The 22,627-nt window shown below is 49.3% G+C and overlaps 1 protein-coding gene across 5 annotated transcripts in view; it reads right to left on the bottom strand.

The window, feature by feature from the left end:
- Nucleotides 1–3,718: 3,718 nt before the first annotated feature.
- SYNDIG1 (synapse differentiation inducing 1) overlaps nt 3,719–22,627 on the bottom strand; it is a 101,617-nt gene continuing 82,708 nt past the window's right edge. For 4 of the 5 annotated variants that reach the window (XM_037896358.2, XM_037896359.2, XM_037896360.2 and 1 more), the window contains exon 4: nt 3,809–6,388. In XM_037896358.2, coding sequence (XP_037752286.1) covers nt 6,230–6,388 — 159 coding nt within the window. In that variant the 3' untranslated portion in view covers nt 3,809–6,229. Of the gene's footprint in view, nt 6,389–22,627 lie in introns of all 5 variants that reach the window. The other variant, XM_037896356.2, reaches the window with a different exon arrangement.

Here is a 22,627-nt window from a genome sequence, read left to right as displayed (position 1 = left end):
AGCAACAAGAAAAAGGTCAGGGAAAGTGTGGGACCCTTAATGAATGGGGGAGGCAACCTAGTGACAGATGATGAGGAAAAAGCTGAAGTACTCAATGCTTTTTTTGCCTCGAACTTCACAGACAAGGTCAGCTCCCAGATTGCTGCACTGGGCAGCACAGTATGGGGAGGAAGTGAGCAGCCCTCAGTGGTGAAAGAACAGGTTAAGGACTATTTAGAAAAGCTGGACATGCACAAGTCCATGGGTCCAGATCTAATGCATCCGAGGGTGCTGAGGGAGTTGGCTGATGTGATTGCAGAGTCATTGGCCATTAGCTTTGAAAACTCGTCGCGATCAGAGAGGTCCCAGACGATTGGAAAAAGGCCAATATAGTCCCCATCTTTAAAAAAAGAGAAGAAGGAGAACCCAGGGAACTACACACCAGTCAGCCGCACCTCAGTCCCCAGAAAAATCCTGGAGCAGGTCCTCAAGGAATCCATTTAGAAGCATTTGGAGGAGAGGAAGGTAATCAGGAACAGTCAACATGGATTCACCAAGGGCAAGTCATACCTGACCAACCTGATTGCCTTCTCTGATGAGATAAATGGGTCTGTGACTATGGGGAAAGCGGTGGATGTGATATATCTTGACTTTAGCAAAGGTTTTGATATGGTCTCCCACAGTATTCTTGCCAGCAAGTTAAAAAAGCTATGGATTGGATGAGTGGACTATAAGGTGGATAGAAAGCTGGCTAGATCATCGGGCTCACTGGGTAGTGAGCAACGGCTCAATGTCTAGTTGGCAGCTAGTATCAAGCAGAGTGCCCCAGGGGTCGGTCCTGGGGCCGGTTTTGTTCAACATCTTCATTAATGATCTGGATGATGGGATGGATTGCACCCTCAGCAAGTTTGAGTATGACACTAAGCTGGGGGGTGAGGTACATACGCTGGAGGGTAGGGATAGGGTCTAGAGTGACCTAGACAAATTGGAGGATTGGGCCAAAAGAAATCTGATGAGGTTCAACAAGGAGAAGTGCAGAGTCCTGCACTTAGGAAGGAAGAATCCCAGGCACTGCTACAGGCTGGGGGCCAACTGGCTAAGCAGCAGTTCTGCAGAAAAAGACCTGGGGATTGCAGTGGATGAGAAGCTGGTTGTGAGTCAGCAGTGTGCCCTTGTTGCCAAGAAGACTGACGGCATATTGGACTGCATTAGTAGGAGCACTGCCAGCAGATAGAGGGAAGTGATTATTTCCCTCTATTTGGTACGGGTGAGGCCACATCTAGAGTATTGCGTCCAGTTTTGGGCCTGCCACTACAGAAAGGATGTGGGCAAATTGGAGAGAGTCCATCGGAGGGCAACAAAAATTATCAGGGGGCTGGGGCACATGATTTACGAGGAGAGGCTGAGGGAACTGGGATTGTTTAGTCTGCAGAAGAGAAGAGTGAGGGGGGATTTGGTAGCAGCCTTCAACTACCTGAAGGGGGGTTCCAAAGAGGATGGATCTAGACTGTTCTCAATGGTGGCAGATGACAGAACAAGAAGCAATGGTCTCAAGTTGCAGAGGTGGGGGAGGTCTAGGTTGGATATTAGGAAACACTATTTCACTAGGAGGGTGGTGAAGCACTGGAATGGGTTACTTAGGAAGGTGGTGGAATCTCCATCCTTGGAGGTTTTTAAGCCTCAGCTTGACAGGGGCCAGGGTGGGATGATTTAGTTGGTGTTGGTCCTGCTTTGAGCAGGGGGTTCGGACTAGATGACCTCCTGAGGTCTCTTCCAACCCTGATATTCTATGATTCTATGAATGTGCTAAGGGCTGTTTTTCTTGCTCAAATGGTAGTGGCTTCTGCTGTGAGATCCTGCAGATGCCCTATCCTGTGGTGTCTTTCACATAACCCCATTACTGTTTTTGAGAAGAACTTCCATTCCCTGTGTGATGCTGACAGACCAGGTGCCAGCTCACGGCAAGGTCCCTAGGTCCCAGCTGGACATGGACAGATGCATAGCTGGAGTCTGGCCAGCTCCCCTAAGAGTTAATAGTGCTAGGGTGGGTATTAGGATGATAGGAAGTGAGTAGTGATCAGCCTCTACCGAATGCTTGTTTAGTGCTGCCTGGGTTAATTTGACTTGCAATAGCTGTTCCATACGGTCGTGTAATATCTGAGCAGGTGTATTGCGAGCCTCTGGGACTGTATGAATCAGCCACACAGAAGAGTTATTTCGTGTGACGCACTGCCAAAATTGGAGACCCTTCGATGTCACACGAGCTCTGGGTGGATCTTACAACTGGAAAATCCCTATATCTGGATTGATAAACCAGCAACAAAAGACTCTCGCTGCTGTTCTGCGCCCCACCCTGTGATGAAGAGGCGGGGAAATGCACTCCTTCCATCAACTCAATTTGCAGCTCAGAGCATGTGGTAGGAGGGGGATTAAAACCCCCAGACAAAATGAACTAAGCATGTCTATATCTCTTGGACTATGTGTGGAGTGCGGGTGCAGGGGGACGGGAAGGTGTTTCTAGGCATAAGCAAGAGATCCCCAGCTGCTTAGCCTGGATTAGCCCTAAAGATCAAATAGCCCTTGCTGATTATAGAAGCTGATATTACCTTTTGAATCCTAGGACTGTAACTCATTCGTGTGTCTGTTTGCTTGCTTTAACCTAGTAAATAACTCTCTCATTTCCTGTTCCTATTTAATACATCTTCACATCGTTTCCTATAGGATTGTACTATAGCTTTCCTTTTCAATAAATCTCCAGTTTGCAAGAGGTCTGGCTGGAAGCATTGTGTTTGGTGTGAGACATAACGTGCAATTGGCCAGGGGTAAGGGACCGGTCCTTTGGGATCAGGAGTAACCGGAATGTCGCTGTGATTCTTGGGGCAAGGGGCCATCTATCCCAGAGATACACTGACACCCCCTCCCAAGGGAGGGACCAACAGCCTTTCCCTACAACACACACGTATGGCCCCCATGGGGATTCCCCTGAGGAGACCACCTCCTTCCACACCAGGGAGGGACCAACAGACCCCTCCCTGATGACTCTTCTGTACCCCTCCCCCTCTGGACAAACGTGGCAAACCCCACTTTGGTCACCAGGAAAGGGGTAGGACCCCAATGTGTGACTCCCCCACCAGCCTGCCCCATGCGGGGATTCCCCCTGCTAGGCAGCAGGGAGGTGGTGCAGACCTGAGAGCTCTCCTCCCGGACCACCACCCCCAACTCTTCCACCCCCTCCTGTCCTGCTACTGGGAGAGAATCTCCTGTGCCCCCATGGGAGGGGAGGTGACACCCCACCAGTCCCTGCCCTATTGGGGGAGGGGAATGTTCCCCCCCCACACTGTTCCCTCTTAGCCAAGCGTGATACCTCCCCACCAGTCCCTTTCCCCTACCCTAACCTGAGGATGATCCCCCCAGCCCAAGTTCCTGCCCAACCATCTGGGGGGCTGCCCCCTATTGTCCCCCCCTATAACCTAGAGATGACCCCCCCAATAGCTGGAATAATGCTCCCCTCATCCCTACCCCCACAGTGCCTGGGGGGGGGCAGGTGAGACGCGCTCTATAGCCCCCCCCCTCCAGGGATGATGTCATCGCTAGGGTGACACCTCTCCAGTCCTCTCTCCTTGCGGCCATCACTGGAGCGTCTCTGCCTCTCCATCCCTCCCAGGGGTGGCAGCCGCCTCACGGGAGCCCCCAAGGGGGCACTGGTCCCGAAGGACTCGCTGCCCAGGACATGGGAGCACAGCTTGCGCTGAGATAGCTGCAGCTGCTGGGCATGGGGCAGGGGCAGGGGCAGGGGTGCGGGCGGGTGGGTGGGTGTGTGGGGGGGTTGCTAGAGCCTGTGGGTGTAGTGGCTGCAGCCCCCCCCCTTGCAGAAAGGGTGTTTTGCCACCAGCACGAGCCTCCTGCTGCCTGGGTTGAGCTCGCTGTCGTTTGGGGGGAGGGGGGCCTTGCCCCCCATCACTGCCTGTGTGTAAAACGTCAGCAACAGGCTTTATCACCAAGGCTGACTCCAAAGCCAAACCCCAGCACTGCCCCTTTTGTCTACCCAGGGGAACCAAGGAGCCACACAGCTGAAAAACCCAACACCTGGTGGGTCAAAAATTGCCACCCTGAGCCGAACATCCCGAGTGTTGGGGTGCTCCGAGCTGGCGGTGCAAGTGGGCCCCCGAATAAGGATGGGCCAGTGCTACAAATACTGAGCTGAACGTAGGGCCGGAGCTGGGGCTCTGAGCTGGGTGCATGCATCCCCGCCCTCCTTAGCGCTTTGCGGAGCGTTAATGGATGTGCTGGGCTAACACTGGCTCACGGACCACGTAGCACCCGGGGACACCCGTCTGGAAGGGACTCGCCCACAAGGGTTTGTAGCACGGCTGAATGCACTGTTCAAACGCTACACCTGTATTGTGTGTCAGCACAATGCTAGAGGGGGAGAGCCCAAGCCCGGGCTCCATCACCGTCACGCCGTTCGCTTGGCCAGGTGTAAGCCAAGTCTCACTTGTACCCACTTCGAGACTTTCGGACCCTCTTCCTCTGACCTTGCCCTTGCTAACTACCCTTCCTGCCCAAGAGGGGCCACACCCGGTCCCTTACAGCACGCAGGGGTGGGGCTGTTAAGGTTTTGCACCTACACGTTAGGGTGTGTGTTGCCGCACACTCGAAAAATCCATGTGGTCAGGGTGTAATGAAGCTATAGCCTAAACGGCTGTGCGCTTATCTTGCACTCTCACTTTTGTTTTTCGCCCCGCTGTCACAGTGGATAAAAAGGACGAGGAAGACACTGCTTTATGCCTCGGGCCTGGTGCAGTGGGAGCATTATCTTGGCCTTCACCGTCTACAGTGCAGAATCAGATCTTCTTCCCTGATTGCATGAACTCTGGCTTGAGAGAGCCTGGGCTGCTACCCCTGCACATTACAGGGCCCTGGCAGCCGCAGCTGACCAAAGAAAGCTCCAGCACTTGCCCTAGCTGCTGAATGCTGCGTGTTTTAATGAACTGTAGAACTAGCCGAAAACTAGTCCTGAACGGGGTTGTACTCCTCCCCAACTCCCCTCCCTCCCAAAACAAAGGGAGAAACCAGACAAGAAATACAGAATTGGAACAAATGATTCTCACGGGCCTTCTTCGATAAATAAATGGTGCTGACAGAACCCCAATGAGTGAATATTAAAACAGCCATTTGCAATGATCCATGTTCCGACATTATTATGTACAGATCTCTCGCCAATGAACCCACGCTCTGGAAAGGAATGCGAGATTTGAAAAAGAAAAGGTGGTGGGGGTGTCAGAAAGCAAATAAGCCTCTTGTGAAACGAGGAGAACACTTAGTTCCTTTCCCGTACACCCGTCCAGCTGTCTGGCGGGACACACAGTGAGAAAATGATTTCTACGAATGAGCTGGGGTGCCATGATGTAGGAATCTGAGTGTCCTCCTTTGCTGTTCTCTGTCTGAGTCCTCTCCAGGGTGGGCTACAAAGTGTTCTCTCCCTTTGTTAGTCCCCTGCGTGCCCAGGACATATTTCCAAGGGCTGCTCGTCTTTAGCTGCTGCATTGTCCCCGCAGGGAGGCGGAGGCTGCCTGACTGCGGTACGTGGCTCAGGAGTGTCACCCACGCAGCATGACTGACGTGAAGGATTAATTTTACAACAGAGCCCATGCTAGACGAACCTCATGTTCCGTGCACTGAGCGTGTTCGTGCTTAGCTGTCGCTATGCACGGCCTCGCCCCATTAGTTTCATTTGAAAATGAACCAAAAGCAGGAAAGGAAAATCATTTTCTCTTTTTTCCTCTTACGGCAGCCTACTGAATGCAAGAAGATTAGGCAACACCGTTCTATGCTGAGGCCTCAATCTCACCGTTCAGCACACGCGTCCTACTGTCCAAGGAAAAACTTCCCCTTTGAGGGCTCGCTCCTCTAAGAACCAGTGGCTGAGTGTGCTCCTGCAGAGTTCAGTGCAGTGTGGACTAACGTATTAACGAGCAAGCCGGGGCAAACCAGGGGCGGGGGCAAAGTTCTAGCTCACCAGCAGGAACTAGATTCTTGTAAACACAGTATTGTGTAAAACAAAGAAGAGTTGGAGGATGAAAAGATGCAGGACTGGTGCATCATAAACCATCAACCCACTTTCCTGTCTTTCCAGTATCCAACACCAGCACGTGTGTCTCATGGGTGCCTTGGAAAATTGCAGTCCAAGCTGCTGTGGTTTTCTGCACTGCAGAGAGCTGCACGGGCGGTTCTTCCTCTCTCCTGAGCCTCACAAGTGGTTGTTCTTGGACAGGTAGGCGATCAGAGCCACAGCAACCCCCACATAGATGCCAGTTCCAATCGTGATTGACAGCACAGCCAAGAAGAGGGCTCGCCGGGAGCTGGAGCTTGCTTGGTGGAAGTCTCCCTTGGCCACTGCTTTGTTCGTCTGCAAGATAAACCGACAAAAACTGTATTTATCGACCCTGAAAATGAAGTGGACACACTCCTACAATGCCGAGACGAATCTTACTATTCATAAATCAGCAGCAGCTTCTGCGTGGAATGTAATGGAGATAGGCCCAGATTTTGCAAGATATCTGGGTGCTACTGTGGTCACATCACAGCATCTAACTAATTTAGGAGATCAAATCTCATTTTCAAAGGGGGCCTTTTTTGGCTTTCACTTTGGCCTCGCCCTTAACGAAGCAAGGCAAAGCAGTCTGAATGTTTTCATTTCCGTATCGCTGTTGAGCCCAACCACCAGAATGTATTTATTACTGGCAAATGATTACCATAAATGATTACCATAATTAGTGGGTAAAACAGAAAGAAGGTTACCCGCCCCCCATCTCTCTTACAAGTGAGTTGTACCATTCCACAATGAATATCCACACTGGGGACATGTAAGGTATGGGGGTGGGGGAAGAATTTGTGGGCATCAAATGGAATATTTTATGGGACTCGCCCTGAGGCCATTTCTCCATTTCCACATGCAGTGTCTGAGGGGGAGTTTAAGAGCTGGGAACCCAAAGATCTACCGAAACATGGAAATCACAACTGGCTCCTCTCGGATGGCCTTCAAATACCCGACGCTCTTCCTGCTTCCACGCTCGCTGCCAGCTGCCAGACAAACGTTCTCGCCAACCTGGCCAAAGCTGCTGCAGACAGTCACTCCACATGGTTTGGGGACAAAAGCCAGAGCCATGCTGCTGAGGGGCAGCAGGTTTGCAGCTGGAAGCTTTAGGTGTTCCCATTAACCACCAAGGTTACTGCTCCTACGCTTAGGTGCTTTGCGGAACTGGGGCCATTTATACATTCAGGGGCATATGGGTGCTTCTCCCTTGGTTTGGCTGCACAAAGCTATATTTAGCAACTTGATCCCCACCCCCAGGGACTTACAGGATGAACCTCACCTTGATCCCCACCCTGACAGTGGCGGGGAAGGCACTGAGTATGCTCGGACGTCTCGTTCCCTAGCTGACTCGATGGCTCATACACAGAGTCCAAAGCTGGCTGAAGCTGATGGGAACCATCCCACTGAAACCAGTCCGTTGAATTCTTCCCCTGTCTGCCCTAGAAAGCTACATGACAAGGATGCTGGATGGGAAACTGCAAGGTTGAAAAGCTCTCCTTTGGTTACTGCAATTCCATTTGCTAACAATGAAAACCAATGTCTCAGACAGCATCCTTTCCCTGTTTGGAGTACTACCCATGTCCAGCCCATGCCAGTGACACACGTAGGCCAAGATCCTCAAAGCCGTGGGAGTAGACTCCTAGAGACCTGTGATGATGTGGGACTTTGCCTCATTGACCGCAGTGGCATTACTTGTGTGCTTAACATTACACATGTGCTTAAGCGCTTTGCTGGGTTGTGACCCCAGTCAACCATTAGTTTGTATTTTAAAATGACCTTACTCCTGGGAACCCTGGATATGAAATGGTGCCATGCACGGACTGTCCTCACATGCAGAATGTTAACAGTACATTTATTAGTAGAATTCAATTTTGATTTAAAAAAAATTTTGACAGACAATATCAATGGTTATTTTTAAGCATTTTTATCTATTTAAATGTTCACAGTTGTGGGAAATTACTTGGGGGCGGGGAGACAATTATTTAATGACAGGAGATGCTGAGAGTCAAAAAGTGAAAGCTTTATAACTGTTAAAACACAAATTGTCATCATCACGTGTCAAAATATACAAAGTAAATCTCCTTAAATCAAGCTCTAATACATTCGCAAACAGCATTTTGCTTACTGTGCCTGTCTGTACATTTCAATGATTAGCGATGGAAATATTTTTTGGTTGGTGTTTGGTGAAATTAACATTTACCAATAAAAATCAAATCCTTCCAAGTCTAGTGATGATCACACTATTATTTATACTGCCCTAGCACTTAGGAGCAGCAGTAAAGAATGAGACGCTAGACACTGTGCAACCATGGAACAAAAAACCCCAGTCCCTGATCCAGGTCAGTAAATAGTTAGAAAAGGAATGATATCACAGGGCTGATTCATAACAATAGCTACCTCTTATCTAGTGCTTTTCATCAGTGGATCTCAAAGGGCTTTACAAATGAGGTCAGTGTCGTTATTCCCATTACACAGATGGGGAAACTAAGGCACAGAGCAGTGAGGTGACTCATCAGACCAGTGGCAGAGCTGGGAATAGAACCCAGGTCTCCAGAGGCCCAACGCTGTATTCTATCCACTAGGCCACCCAGCCTCCCAAATGGCTTCTGTCACTCTGTGGGCTTCATATGGTCACTGGCAGACTTACCCTCGTCAGTTAACTACAATATATCAGTGGGTGGGGGGAGGGGCATCATGAATGCTTTCATTATATTTCTTGGTGCACAGTCAGTCTGGTTTTGACACTCCTCTGCCCATCTCTAGCTTTCGAACCGGTTCCCGCTACGCCGGTATTTGTCTTTTTACCATCTTGCTCCCCAAAGCAATTTCGAGCAGCCGAATGACAATCCCGGAAGCTGACAGAAAGGCTGCTGGCCATTACGTAGTGACTCTATTAGGAGAACTGTCTCTTCTGATTTATCAGCCTAATTCTTCTTGAGCATAATGGCTTATGAAAGCGAAAACAACCCTAAACAATACGTTAGCAGGAATCGGGGTGGGCCGGCGGTGGAGGAGGATAATTCTTGGGAAAGAGTGACAAATAAACAGCGGCCATGATGAGATTAACCCCTCCTCCGCTGCCACTCAGGAGAAGCTGCCGCTGACTTCCTGAGCAGCGCACGGTATTTCCCCAGCTCTGGGAATCTGGCTGAACACACAGGCCAAAAGTTTCCAAAGCGACGAGTGATTTCAGGGGCCTCCCGTTAGCCCAGCATGGGCTACGGCCAAACAGGCTTGCCCGAAAGGCAGGGCCTGTTGAAGGGTCTCAGGTTCACTACACGAACGTATTAGTCAATCTTAAGGCTTGGCCATAGGACCTGATCCCGAGCTCAGATCCCCAAAGGTATTCAGGTGCGTAACCTAAATTTAAACCAATGTGAGTTAGGTGCCTAAATACCTTTGAGGATATGGACCTGGGAATCTTTCCATTCAATGGACTTCGGAGCCGGCCCATAGCAAGAGGAGTTTCCATTTACACGTTACACTTTATTCCTACAGAAAGCTTCAGAGATGGTCATTCCTTCCTTAGGGGACTGTGATAGCTTCAACTTCTTTTCTCTCTCCACCCCCCCACCCCCTGCATGCCCCGCCTATCTGCAGCAGTCTTAACAAATGGCCTGATCCAAAACTCGCTGAAGGGAATTAAAAAAAATCCTACTGAATTTAATGGGCTCTGGCTCCGGTCCATACTCCCTTGGGAAATCTGTCTGGAATGCCCCAACTGCCGTGCTCAGATCTGCCCTCGGTAGCCTCTAAGAGCCCCTGTCTTCACGCCCTACACACCCCTGTAATAATCTTTGTACAGAATATGCCTGGTGATGTATCATTTGAAAACTAATAACTCGCCAATCATATCATGGTGCCATATGATAGCAAAATGATATGTAAGGTTACGAATGCCCCCATAGGATGTCACTAGCACACGTTCCAGACCAGACAGCCCTGCCTAGGCAAAAAGGTAAAACTGGTCTGTCCTAACCAAGTAGTGTGGGTTTACCTCAATTTATATACAAGCAGTAAACAGGGCCATCAAGCTATCAAGGAGAGGAGATTGCAGGAGAAAGAACAATTTGCATTTAGCAAGCAGGGGGTGGGGCACGGAGGAGGGAACATCAGGGAGCTTCCTTCACTGCCAGACTCCACCTCACCTTCCTCACAGCTTGAATAAAACTTTACTGTGAGGGGAACCTTCGGAAGAATCCATTTCAAAGGTTCACTGGACTATAAAAGAACGGGACAAAGAACCCCAAGTTCTCTCTTTCAGTGAGGACAACAAAGGGATCAGCACTTTGGGCTTCTGGAGGAGATCCTGACCGAGGGGACGGGGGTGACATCCATCTTGCTGGAAAACTCTGGGTGAGAAAAGCCATCTTGAAGAAAGACTTCTCTTGCTAGGGTAAGCTCAGGCACTAGAAAGCATAGGGCAGAGCGCGTTATTTTCTTGTCCACACTGTCCTTGGTTTACAGCTCTCCACTGTCACCTTTTAATTTCCGGATGATTTTGGTGTTCAATTAAAAATAATGATTGCATCATATGGCAGGGTGAGCAGACAAGATCTGAACTCACACTTGGCATGATCGTTGCTCGAATCACATTGCCTGCAGCTTCACGAGTGATCGTTCGCTTTCAAGCGGGTCACTTTTCAACTCACAGGGAAATTGTTTTGCACTATACACCTCAACTTCAGTCTCTCTTTCTCTGTAGGTGATGTATGTTCCCTTTATCAGGCAGTCATTCATATACTGTTGTGTTCCCTCTTTGTGCTGGATCCTGTTAGAAACTGCCATACCGGATCAGAGATGTTGGAAAGGGTTCAGAAGAGAGCTAGGAGAATGACCTGAGGTCCGCGAAAACTGCCGTATAGCAAGAGACTAAAGGAGCTCATCTATTTCACTTATCCAAGAAAAGGCAAAGAGGTGATTTGACCAAGTACCTACATGGGGCAGAGATGACCGATAGTTGATGGCTCTTTAATCTAGAGAAAAAGGCATAGCGAGATCCTGTGGCTGGAAGCCGAATTCAGATTAGACATATTCAGATTAGAAATAAGACACACATTAGACATATTCAGACAAATTCAGATTAGAAATAAGACACGCATTTTTAATAGTCCGGTAATTAACCATTGGAACAAGTTACCTGGGATGTGGAGGATTCTCCACCAGTGGGCATGGTTTAATGAAGACGGCGTATCTTTCTCAAAGATAAGCTCTAGCTCAAACAGAAGTGATGGGCCTGGCGCAGGAATGACTAGGGGAGGTTCCACAGCCGCTCTTAGAAGAACTCGCTCACGATTAGCAACATCCTCCCCCTCTCCTTTTTAAAACTTAACAACAACTCCCCAGCTCCAAACTCTCACTGTATACAAATGATACTTTGTAGCTTTTAAACTAGGAGCCCAAAAAGTCATGAAATGCAGAAGGCGATTGGGGCCAATTTTTGATGGATTAGAATTTGGAAACTTGTGAATTTTCTTGAAACTTCTCCCAAATTCCAGCTTTACCCAGACTATGTGCTGAAACTTTGGGACAGATACACTGATTGGGTTTTCCCCATAAGATGATCAGGTTCAACTCCCCCCTAAGTGTGAATCAGAAAGTAACTTTTAGCTACGGCATCACAAAGCCCTTTCACAAATAGCGTGCAGTTCAGCTTGCTAAAAAAATTATAAATATACACAGAAGTGATACAAACATCTGGTTCTAAGATCAGAACCACCTGGTAGTGTTTGACTGCCAGGATTCAGGAGGACATGTTAAATCCACTATGAAAATAAAGAGAAGCCTGTTAATTGGTATACATCTTCATTTCAGCCTCAGTTAGCCAGAAGTGTTATTTTTAGTAGAGGCAGCCCTGATCTGAAGAAATCTATGTCATGGACGTGCAATTTTAGCCGATGAGCCCCGGGGGAAGGTAAATGGGCATGTTCTCTGTCTAACTCTGCTCCCTTTTGCCTTGCTCCTGAGGCACAAGTGGAATGGGAAGCTTGTTTCTCTCTGCTGGCTGCTCTAACCTATGCCAGTGTCAGCACAGATCAACCCACAGAAGCCGGGAGAGGGAACCAGCTGCAGGTACCTCTCTTGAGGTGTCAGCACAGGAAAGAAGCTGAATGGATCAGACATCATCTCTGCTTTAAGCTGTAAGGGAAGAAGGAATTAAATCTAACACAGGCCAAGGCTTCTAGATGAAGACACAGTGACTGAACCATTTGTTACTGTTCTCGTATACTCTACCTCCGACACTATTAGTTTAAAGTGAAAACAAGTAACTTCCTTACCTGGCAGGCTTTAGGGCCACTGTGCTGCAGATCTATCTAGTTCCACAGCCAAGCATCAAAGGGGGATAGAAAAGCACATTCACACCATGATAAACTACAACAGAGACAGGATTCAGAGATAGAATATCGCTCCCCACCCTTGAAAATTTCCACTGGCCATGAGAATGGGAGCCAATGTCATCGCAAAAATCTAATCTCCCTTTTCGCAGAACCCTCATTCTGGTCAAATGTATAAAAGCTTTCACAGCACTGCATTGGTGAAAAACTGGGCCAGATTCTCAGCTGGTGTAAACCACTGTAGCTCCACTGGAGTCAATGGGCCAGATCCCCAGGGGGTATCAATTGGGGTAGCTCCACTAAAGTCCCTGGAACGACACTATTTTATACCAGCTGAGGATCTAGCCCACAGTGTTTGTACCTCCCAGCCACGAATGAAGAAAATTGCATTTTACAGGTAAAAGTAAAAACTGCCCCATGTTAGGTTATGCTAACAAGTGACTTCGTCCACCCATGCAGGGGCTACAGGATTGAAAATCCTAACTATGAAAATAGCATGATCGGGCCTCTGCTGAGCCACTTGGGATAAAACAACACAGAGCGCAAGTGCAATTCTTCCCAAGCCACTCAGACTGGCTCCTAAGCTGGTGTAACCTGGTGTAACCAGCTCCCCAGGTAATCAGATACAGCCCAATGCCTCTGCAAGGATCTCAGTGCTCATTTTAGCACAGTTAACAAAGTCTCAGACTGAGGAAGGTATGTAGGCAGGAGCCCAGTTTTAAGAATGTGAGCAGCGCTCTTGTGCTTAAAATTAGGCACAGGCCGAAGTCCCATACTGATCCGCAGCCAAGATGGAGAGAGAATCGTGTCAGACTTCCCTCAGTTTCCTCCTTTTCTCTTGCATGGCAAGATGGGGGTTGGCACCCCGGTGAGTGCTAAGCCAGTTTAACTCCATCTTTAGGCTGCAGGTGCTGCAGCAGCAGGGCCAGCAGGTTTGATAAATAAAAGATGTGACCGGCACAGAACATTGAAAGAATTATGAGTTGGGGATAGTTCTTCACTCATTGGACTGGGCACCCTGTGGTACAATCGCTCATTGCAAAGAGTTCGGAGCCTGGCCCTCCACCGATTCTCGATTGTCCTTACATTCAAGCAACCCATAACAGGACTCTGACTCACGTGCCTTGGATTTCCCGGGTGACCACATGGGCTTGAGAGTAGCTGTACGGTACTGGACAGGTACCGAAGCAGGCTGTGGACACAGCTGGAAGGACTCCAAGGCTGAGGGCAGTGTGGCTGGAAGGACAGCATTTAACCACATACTCCTTCTAGACGCTACGGTGGTTGCAAGGTATTTTCTGCAAAGCTGTGGAAAAGCTATGGGAAAATTCCGATTTTGCTCAGCTACCAAAATGAATGTGTTGTTGTGTCAAGAGACTGTTCAAGGAACTGCTCCAGCATTTCCACCAGAGAGTCTACAAAACATATTAATCATCTCTCTGGGCTGCGGGTCTATGGGCTTGAGGAAGATAAATATTACATCTCTGTAGCTGCAAGTTAAAAATCATATGCATCATACATCACACCCACATTGCTCACAAATGCCTCTTCTGCGATGCTGGCTTTTAACTCCAGAAACGCATCCATCACAGTTAGCAGTTAAACCCTATGTCCTGCCCCCTGCCACGGCCTGAGTAGCTGGCAATGTGCTGGAAGGTCCCTGGGGAGCCGGAGGGAAAGGTGTCCTCTGTGCCAGATTGCACTGGGTGGCTGTTGCACCAACCTCAGGACTGGAGGAGTCTTCCTCCCTCCTCTGCAGAGGGGAACGATTTGGGGAATCTATGAATGTGATGCATTGACTGCCTCCGTGTGTAGTGCGTCATTCATGGGCGGACAAAATCCCCACCATGAATCACATGAGTCTCCCACTCCCTCTGTTAACCATAATGGAAAATATCCAGACAGGAGAACAAAGGGACAGAGGTGACACAGCAGGTGTTTAAAAAGACAAAGGCTGTTTGGGGCGCGAGAGAGGAGCAGGCTTTCGTAGCAGAGGGGACTACAGGGACAGCTGAGGAAGTAGGAAGCTGGCTGCAGGAGAGAGAAGGGCTTCATGGTTCAGAAGAGAAGCTGTGTGCAAGAGGGGCATCCTAGACCCCCTGAGGCCTCTGACTAGGGATGCCACCAAGTGTCCGTCCAGGTTTTCCCAGGTAGCAGTCCTGGGAAATCCATAAGGGTGCTCAGTTCACACTGCCCACTGGCCAGTTTTGTGGGCTCAGGATCATCCTGGATGTCCCATTTTTTTGTGCATCAGAGGTGGCCATTCTAACTCTGCCCAAATCCCAAAGCACACCCAGAGTGGTGAGGAAACTGAGGCAGGGATGGCAAAGAGGTGAGTTACTGCATTTCTTGTGCCAGCTCAATAAACAGTAATTGTGTTCAGAAACCTTTGGAAAGCTGGTGGCATGTGTTTCAGCTACCACACGTCCCTGAAGAGGCAAAGTCTAAAGTAAATGCTTAAGCTACTGTGAAGTCTGGGGGGTCTAGGGCAGCCGGGCCATCGGGTTCAATTTCCATAAAGGGGTAACAGACAGAGCCCGTGCCAGGGAAGTGTTAGAGAGGCCGAAGGAGGAGCCAGTACGGCAACCGTCTCAGAACCAGGGAAGCTTCTGAGCGCATGGGCCCAGTGTGGTGGGACTCATACACAGCAGCTGGGTGTCCAGAAGGGGGCGCTTTCCCAGAGCTGGGACAACCAGTAAAAAGATTTCAAAACATCCAGGCTTCATCCATCATTTAACGGAGGTATCCACATTTCTTTTGGACTCTGGAGACGTGGCACAGGGCGGCTCAGTTCTGTCTCGGTCTCAGCAGAGTGGGGCCTGCGACATTTCAATTTATATTCAAGGGACGATAAAAACTAGAAAGCCCAGGTGAGTTCCTGACACACCGAAAACAAGCGACTCGTGATGGGAATCCCGGGCGCAACAGCGCAGAACTAGCAGAATGCAGGGAGATGTTGTTAGACAAGCACAGCATCAGCACCAGTTCATTTTAAAGCACTGGAAAGAACGAGAACTCAGCCCGACAACGAAGACAACTTGTTTCCTTGTCAGACAAATGCATCCAAGTGTTGGCTGCCTGTGGGTAAGTGATCAGGACTCTTCCCTCAGCTTGGAGTAGAGCTTGTCCCTTAAGGATCAGATGCGGGAATGAAGTGCTAATGGCAGATGCATGCACCTACACACACAGCCCATGGGTAAGATGCAGCCGTATGAATTCCAAGTGCGTTGCCAATGGATGTGAACTGCAGGTCCAGTTCCATTGCACTGCTTTGTATTTCCATTTTAGTCATTGGAGGAGGAACTGTGTAAAGGTCATCCGATTAATCGATCAATCTAGAGGTGATTTACAGGGGGGATTTTCAAAAGCACAAGTGGCAGTGAAGTGCCTAGTTCTTCTGGAAAGTCAACGGCAGCTGGGCGCCTCTCTGCCATTTGGGTCCCATGCCCCGTCCACAGCCTCGCTAGTTCAAACTGACTGACAAAAAGCCACATCAGCCTTGCGGTGGCTGGGAATTCTTGCTTCAAAAAATCTCCGCTTTCCTGGCCAACTTATTCCAAGTCCTGTCAGCAGCAAGAGACCCCTAATTCGTCTCAGCATTTATATCGAGCTTTATGTTCTCAAAGTGCTGTGCCACAATTAACTCACTCACACACAAAGCACTCCTGAGAAGCAGGTAAGTTTCATTACCTCCACTGTACACAGGAGGGAACTAAAGCGGAGTGCTACGGTTCATGGGAGCTGGCAGATCCTCAGCTTCTGACGTCAGAGGCGCTCTGGCAATTGGCACCATCTGAGGATCTGCCCTGATTTTGAGCCGTGCCTCAGCTGTGCCGTCCTTCCTCCCTGCGCGAGGCTCCAGATCCCTGCCTGCTTGAGGTGAGTGGATTCCCGCTTCCCACACCCAGCCCAGTCAGATACCCGGTAACGTGACTCCTCGCAACTCTGGCAAATCTTTCCATCTTTCTAAACACACCATGTTGGCTCCACTGTATGGAAGTGGCACTTCTGATTGTTTCTTGCTTGGCTGACTGTAAAATTTGTAACAGCAGCCTGGCAGGCTTTGCTATTCCTGTGATCAATATTCTTCTTCTGAGTGATTGCTGCGGTCCTTGCAATACACGTGCAGCCTGGGCCCCGCAGACATACACCGGGGGCTGTGCAGGCCCTCGGATCTCCAACTCGGATAGACACATTGTGCTGTGAGACTGGCACATTTAGGATACTTTTCCAAGTGCACACCTGGCTTCCAATGAACCACATTTTTCCCCTCATTATGTAGCTTTTCACGGAAGTCACATCCACAGATCTTATACAAATCAGACTAATCAGACACATTTCCAAGATACATTCAGTCTGTGCATTCATCTTGGATTTCTCGTTTTTCTTTTGGGATAACGCCCCCTGCTTTGCATTCGTCAAGCAAATAACAAAGGATGAATTCTAAGAAAGGAAATGATAAAATAACGACTCTATTCCGAATCCGAATCCCCAGCATTGGTGTTCGTACATTAGGAAATGATCACACAGCTGAAGGAGGGTTTGCCATTCTACTTCTTTGAAAATATTCAACTCAAATCAAGCCAGTTTCGCTTTACGTCGTCTACCTGCCAACTTCCCTCTTCTTCTTTCAAAGGGCTCGAGATGTTCTGCCACAGAGTTTAAAAACGGAATCCAGCGCTTTAAAGTTCTTCACTTTGTTTCGGAAAGAGTAAGTCCAGCGCTCCCCGCAATTGCGGTATGTTAGTCTTACATGCTGGTTCTCCAGTACATGCGTCTACATGGTGTTCTTGCCTATCTTTACAGCGAGAACTGAGCCAAAGATCGTTAGCACTATTACTCTCTTCCTGCTTTTTCAGGTGTGTCCATTGTAGTTTACCCCCCGTGCTCTCAAGCCAACAAACTTCTATGGGTCAGTGATCCATGGCTGGGGCCGGGATGGCCTGGGGACAGGCGGGGACTGCTGCAAATCTCACTGCCCCTCAGCTCTTTAGGGGAATCCAGCAGAAAATTAACCCAGTGGGAAACACTGATGAGTGCAGCTCCTCAAGCAACACTGTCTTATCTGCAGCCCCCTCGTGCACCTGGGAGCCCACCCACCTCATGAATTCTGGGGGCAGCATCTCACGGAGTCCCTGGTGGTGCAGCTGGTTACCATGGGAACCCACAGGGGGCCCACAGGCTGCCTAAGGGCCACAGCTGCTTCAAGGGTGGTTTTGGGGACCCATGGAATTGCTATTTGCTCCCCTGGGCAGGGGCAACTCCATCCCTTTTCTCGCCTTCCCACCATGCAATGTTTTGGGGGGGGAAATTGGAGACAATCCCTGCCCCAGGTCACCTCTCTGATGGGCATTTCTGCGGGCGGTGACAGTTGGTCCCGTAACCAGTAACTCAATAGGTATGTGAGATTTGGAGATTGCTAAAGGGACGTGACCTTTGAGACCAGACCTAGGAGCTCCCCCCACAGAGCAATAGTTATCCAGGTTACCCAGCCCAGAGCAAGAATCAGCGACAAACAAATTCAGCATAAATAGCTTGTCTAAATGCGAAAAGGCAATGCTCCGTTCCATATGCACCTCCAGCGGAGAGAGTCTAACAGTCACTAAATGCCAGTGAATACATGCACAGCTCCAAAGTTAAGTGATTAGATCCTCAGGTCACCGCTTGACTCAACCTCTCATTCAACAGAGGAACTTCACTTCAGACCTTTTCATTTTTACACTGAATAAAATTCACCAGCTGACCTGGAACAAAGAACACAAGATTCATTTGTATTCCTCCTCTGAGACTTGCTTCGACAGAGGAGCCTTAGCCTTGCATTAAGCTGTCTACACCCTGGCAGGAAAGATCTACGTCTTCTATGAGTCAGAGCACTCGGCATGACTTCAGGAAAAGCCAGAACTTTATGTCCTCAGCCGGAACACACCAGAGCATCGGCTCTCCACCTGAAGTCCCAAAACCTGATCTGTTGCAAGCAGGGAGCTGGCCAAGCCCCTCTCCTGCCAGGGGCTCTGTATGGACGGAGGAAGGATCTGCATACAATGAATGATCAGAGTCCAAGAGAGATCCCTGAAGAACTGGAACGTTCACTTCTAATAGGGAGGCCGATGCAACAGCCTCTTCCCCGGGGGCGGCTGGAACATGCTCAACAGCTGCAGAAGGATGCCGGGTGAACGGCAGTCCTGGCACAGGTGGGTGTGAAGGACGCACAGCTCGGTAAGGAACCAGGGATGGCCTCTGTAAAAGCGTTTACATTTAGCAAAATACAAATCGCAAACCATTGCAACCCCCGTCAAGGAGCCCCAAGTGCATCACAGAATGAGCCTAGCAGGCCCCAAGCCTGCCAAGACTGGGGCCTGTGTTTCATTTTGTGTACAGGACTAGCCCCCGTGAGTCTGCACGATCCAGGGGTGTAGCCATGGCTGCAGCCCCCCTCCCACTTAGCATCCAGGCCCACCCAGCTGTGAGCAGGGGTGTGGTGGTGTCACAGCGGCCCGGAGCGTCCCTCGGGCACCTGAGGTGCAGGACGGAGCTTTGAGCCCGCCCATCAGAAAGCCACGCTCCGGCAGTCTGCCTGGCCATGTTTGAGCCACCCCATGTGCGTGCCCAGCTCGGCAGGGGAAGCCCTGTGTCTGGGGGCACCGGGGCTAGGAACAGGGTGTTGGGGGAGAAGCTGAGCGAGCACCGTCTGTCATTGCCCGGCCACCCGAAAGTCGGGGCCTACCCAAATTTCCTCTCCTAGCTACGCCACTGGCAGGATCAGGGCTTTATAGGCCAGTGCTCTCAGTTAGAGCCAGGCTTCTGCTTGTCCCAGGTCCCCTCTAGCCATGCCTGAACTTTGCTGGCTAAAGCCTCCCTTGGCTGTTCAGCTCAGCCCTTTGCTAGCAGGAGATGGCCGATATTCGCCTGGCCAAGGAATTAAAAGTTCCCTCTTCATTCAAAGAGCAGAGCAGCAACTCACCCTACCCAAAATCATTCTAACAGCCATCCTTCTCTACTGTAACCCATTACAAACACAAACAAAATGGCCACCCGACTCCTAAACTACATTTCCCAGAGCTGCCCAGGCCTACTGCTCTCTACCTATAACAGCTCCCGCTGCTGGGCATTCCTCCATTACAGACAGGTGGGACAGCCAGGGCAGAGAACAGTGTTCCAGGTCTCCCGGGCACCCTGTGGTACAATCAAACACACCATCACAACTTCAGTACAACCACAAGGAAGTGCTACCATGACAGAGCATCTGTAGTCTGGATGACCCAGTAGATGTGTAGATGAGCTCGCACATCTGTATCCTTTCCCTCAGAGAGCGCCTTAAAATGTGTCCTTTGATACGCAGCCATCACCAAGGGAATGGCCACACTGCCAGAAAAACCTGTGTTAACCCCCCTGAACTAACTCAGATTAAAATAGCCACGAGGACACAAGTTATAACTCAGATTAGCACTTTGAGCTAAAGACTGTAGAGGAGCCAAATGGAGTTAAAAGCCAAGTTGCTATGCCTTCTCTGCTTAGTTAGCAAATGTGGGTTGGCTAACCCAGGTTCACACTACACCTTTTATCTACAGCGGGGACATACCCCAAGCGGACAAGACTCTAACAGCTACCTCACTCGGCAACCAGGAGCCGATCAAGGACTGTATGGTTCAGGATTACCGTCGGTAATATCAGAGCAACAAAACAGTCGGCTGCCTCGCTATGGAAGACACACGTATGATGCCCACCCCTCTTCATACGTGTGCTAGCAGCCAGCTGTGTTTCTGGCCTCATGCAGCTCTGCCACTGATCCAAGCCGTTATGAGACACTGCAATTGTTGTAAGATTCTGTTTTATTTGTATCGCTGTAGCCCCAGCAGTGATCCGGGCTCCCCTGGAGTAGGTGTGGCACACACCTAAAAGAAGAGCTGCAGCTCTGAGGATCTTATAGTCTAAATGGACCAGACCAACAAGGAATTGTTCTAATCACTGCCTTACAGATGGGGAACTGTCAGAGAGAGAGAGAGAGATGGGCCCAGTTCATCCCTGCTGCTCTGGCACCCCTGCTTCAGTGATCTCTTGAAGGAGCACACAATGGCCAAGATGCAGGTCTGGCCTGGCATGAGCCCCTCTAGTCACTCCTGCAGAGGCGATGCAAAGCAGGTGGAGAGCTCGCGAGATGCCTGTACTACATCCCTCAGCATGGCAGTATCCCCCAGGGGTCACGTCTGCTTGGAGACCCTTTGCAGCAGCCTAGCTGGCACAAAGGGGCCACAGAGCAATGAAGAACCAGGCAGCTAAGTGGGGTCGCATGGCCCAAGGTCACAAAGGAAGCCTTTAGCAGAACTAGAGACCCAGATCTTCTGAACTGGTAGCCAGTATCTTAATCACTGTCTCATTCTTCCTTTCTATAGAAAGCCTTGGGATCACAGTGAAGATTCGCTCATTAACTAAAAGCCCCATGGTCTCCCAAGGAAGAGGAGAATTCCTCCATGAAAACCAGAGCTTTCTTCAAATACATCTTAAATATTTCCACTTTTGTTCTTATCACTGGGAAGAAAGGATAACGAACCAAACAAAGACTTGTATATTTCCAATGATTCCATACAATCTCTTTCTGCCATGTTTTATTAATATGCACTACCTTTTCCCTTAATGGATTACCCTTGTGCTCTGTGTTCCCGAAATCTCTTATTGCCACACTAATAGAAAAAGTATTATTTCACATGAAAGTGAACTACTATGATGCATTCTAAAGTCACATTAGCTGGTTGTGACCCTTTATTTTGGAATCAAAGAAACTGATTGCAATATTGGCTGCCTTGACGCATTTTGGTGGCACATAAAAAAAGGCCATTCCCAAGGTTTCTTTCCCCACGATAAGGTTTAACAAACTGCACCATAGGGGTGGAACTCTTCTGTGGTGGAGATCCATTAGCATGCAAATGGTAAGCCAGGAGTGTCGAATCAGGAGTGCTCCAACTGCTAATAATTATCTTCCTTTTATTACAGCTAGTCAGGATTAGCAGCCTGGTAAGGTTCTAGAATATAACATTATTTCACAGGATAAAAATAAGAGAATTAAACAGACCCTTCCCCTCTGCTTGCTGCATACAGGCAGAGAATACCTCACTGCGGACAAATTGATAGGCACCGCTCTCCTTGCAAAAAAATGATAAAAAGGTTGTAAACATCCTCCCCCCATTTCATTTGTTTGACAGCGGAGGAGTCAAGCTTGAACAGTAGTCACTGAATATGCCAGCTCCTAGTCACTTGGACGCTTGGGCATGTGTTTAAATTCCCCATGCTAGTTGCATCACTTGGAAACCTCATATAGGGGCAGTGCAGGGAATCCTACACTGATTTTAATACATAGGTAGCAAAAGTGATGCTGAACCTAATAAATGCATTGGCAGAAGATCATGTCTGATATGCCCCCATCTGTCCATAGTAAGGGATAAAGTGTCTCTCTAAAGGACCCACTCCCAATGCCCTAATGAGTTGCACTAATGACTCAGGTGTAACTGGTGAAAGCCTCCCTTTGACTTCACAGAGTTTTGAACCAGTCCTCAGTGACCTTCCTTCAAGGCATTAAAAGACCAGTGGGTTACACTTAGCACCGGTCAGGATACGGGCTTGTTTACACATACAGCGCTGCAGCTGCTGTGCTTAGTGCAGGCAACGGGAAACTTCTCCCATCAGCAGAGGTATTCCACCTCCCCGAAAGGCAATAGCCGTGGGGATGGGAAAAGCCCTCCCGTTGGCATAGCACTGTCCACACCAGGAGTTCAGCTGATATAACTGCGTTGCACAAGTGTGTGGATTTACCCCTGAGTCTGTAGTGTGCAGACCATGCCTAAGTAACTCAATGCATCAGGTCACGGAGTAGTCTGACAATCATTGCCTCAAAGACAGAAGCTCCTTACAGATGTAAATACCTTTCAAATGGCTTCCTTTTGTCAAGCCAGGCAACCTCAAAGGGGTCCCCACAGGTTTGGAAGAGTCAAATAAGAGTCAATCAAGAATAGAGTAAAAGGTGGGTTTTTTCAAAATCTGTGAATATGTTTTAACTAGAGGGTCGCTGGTGTAGCCCAGGAGAGAGGGCAGCCTATTAAGCTGCTACAGGCCCTGCATTCTATGTAGGCTTTTCTGGCTCTTCTGGTTTTCACCAAAATCAAAAGCATTCTGCTCATGGATACCTAGAACATTCCCTGAAATTCTGGAATTGATTGGACACGGT

Source organism: Chelonia mydas, chromosome 3 (genome assembly GCF_015237465.2).
Source record: "Chelonia mydas isolate rCheMyd1 chromosome 3, rCheMyd1.pri.v2, whole genome shotgun sequence".
NCBI lineage: Eukaryota > Metazoa > Chordata > Testudines > Cheloniidae > Chelonia > Chelonia mydas.
This window is presented reverse-complemented; position numbering and strand designations above follow the sequence as displayed.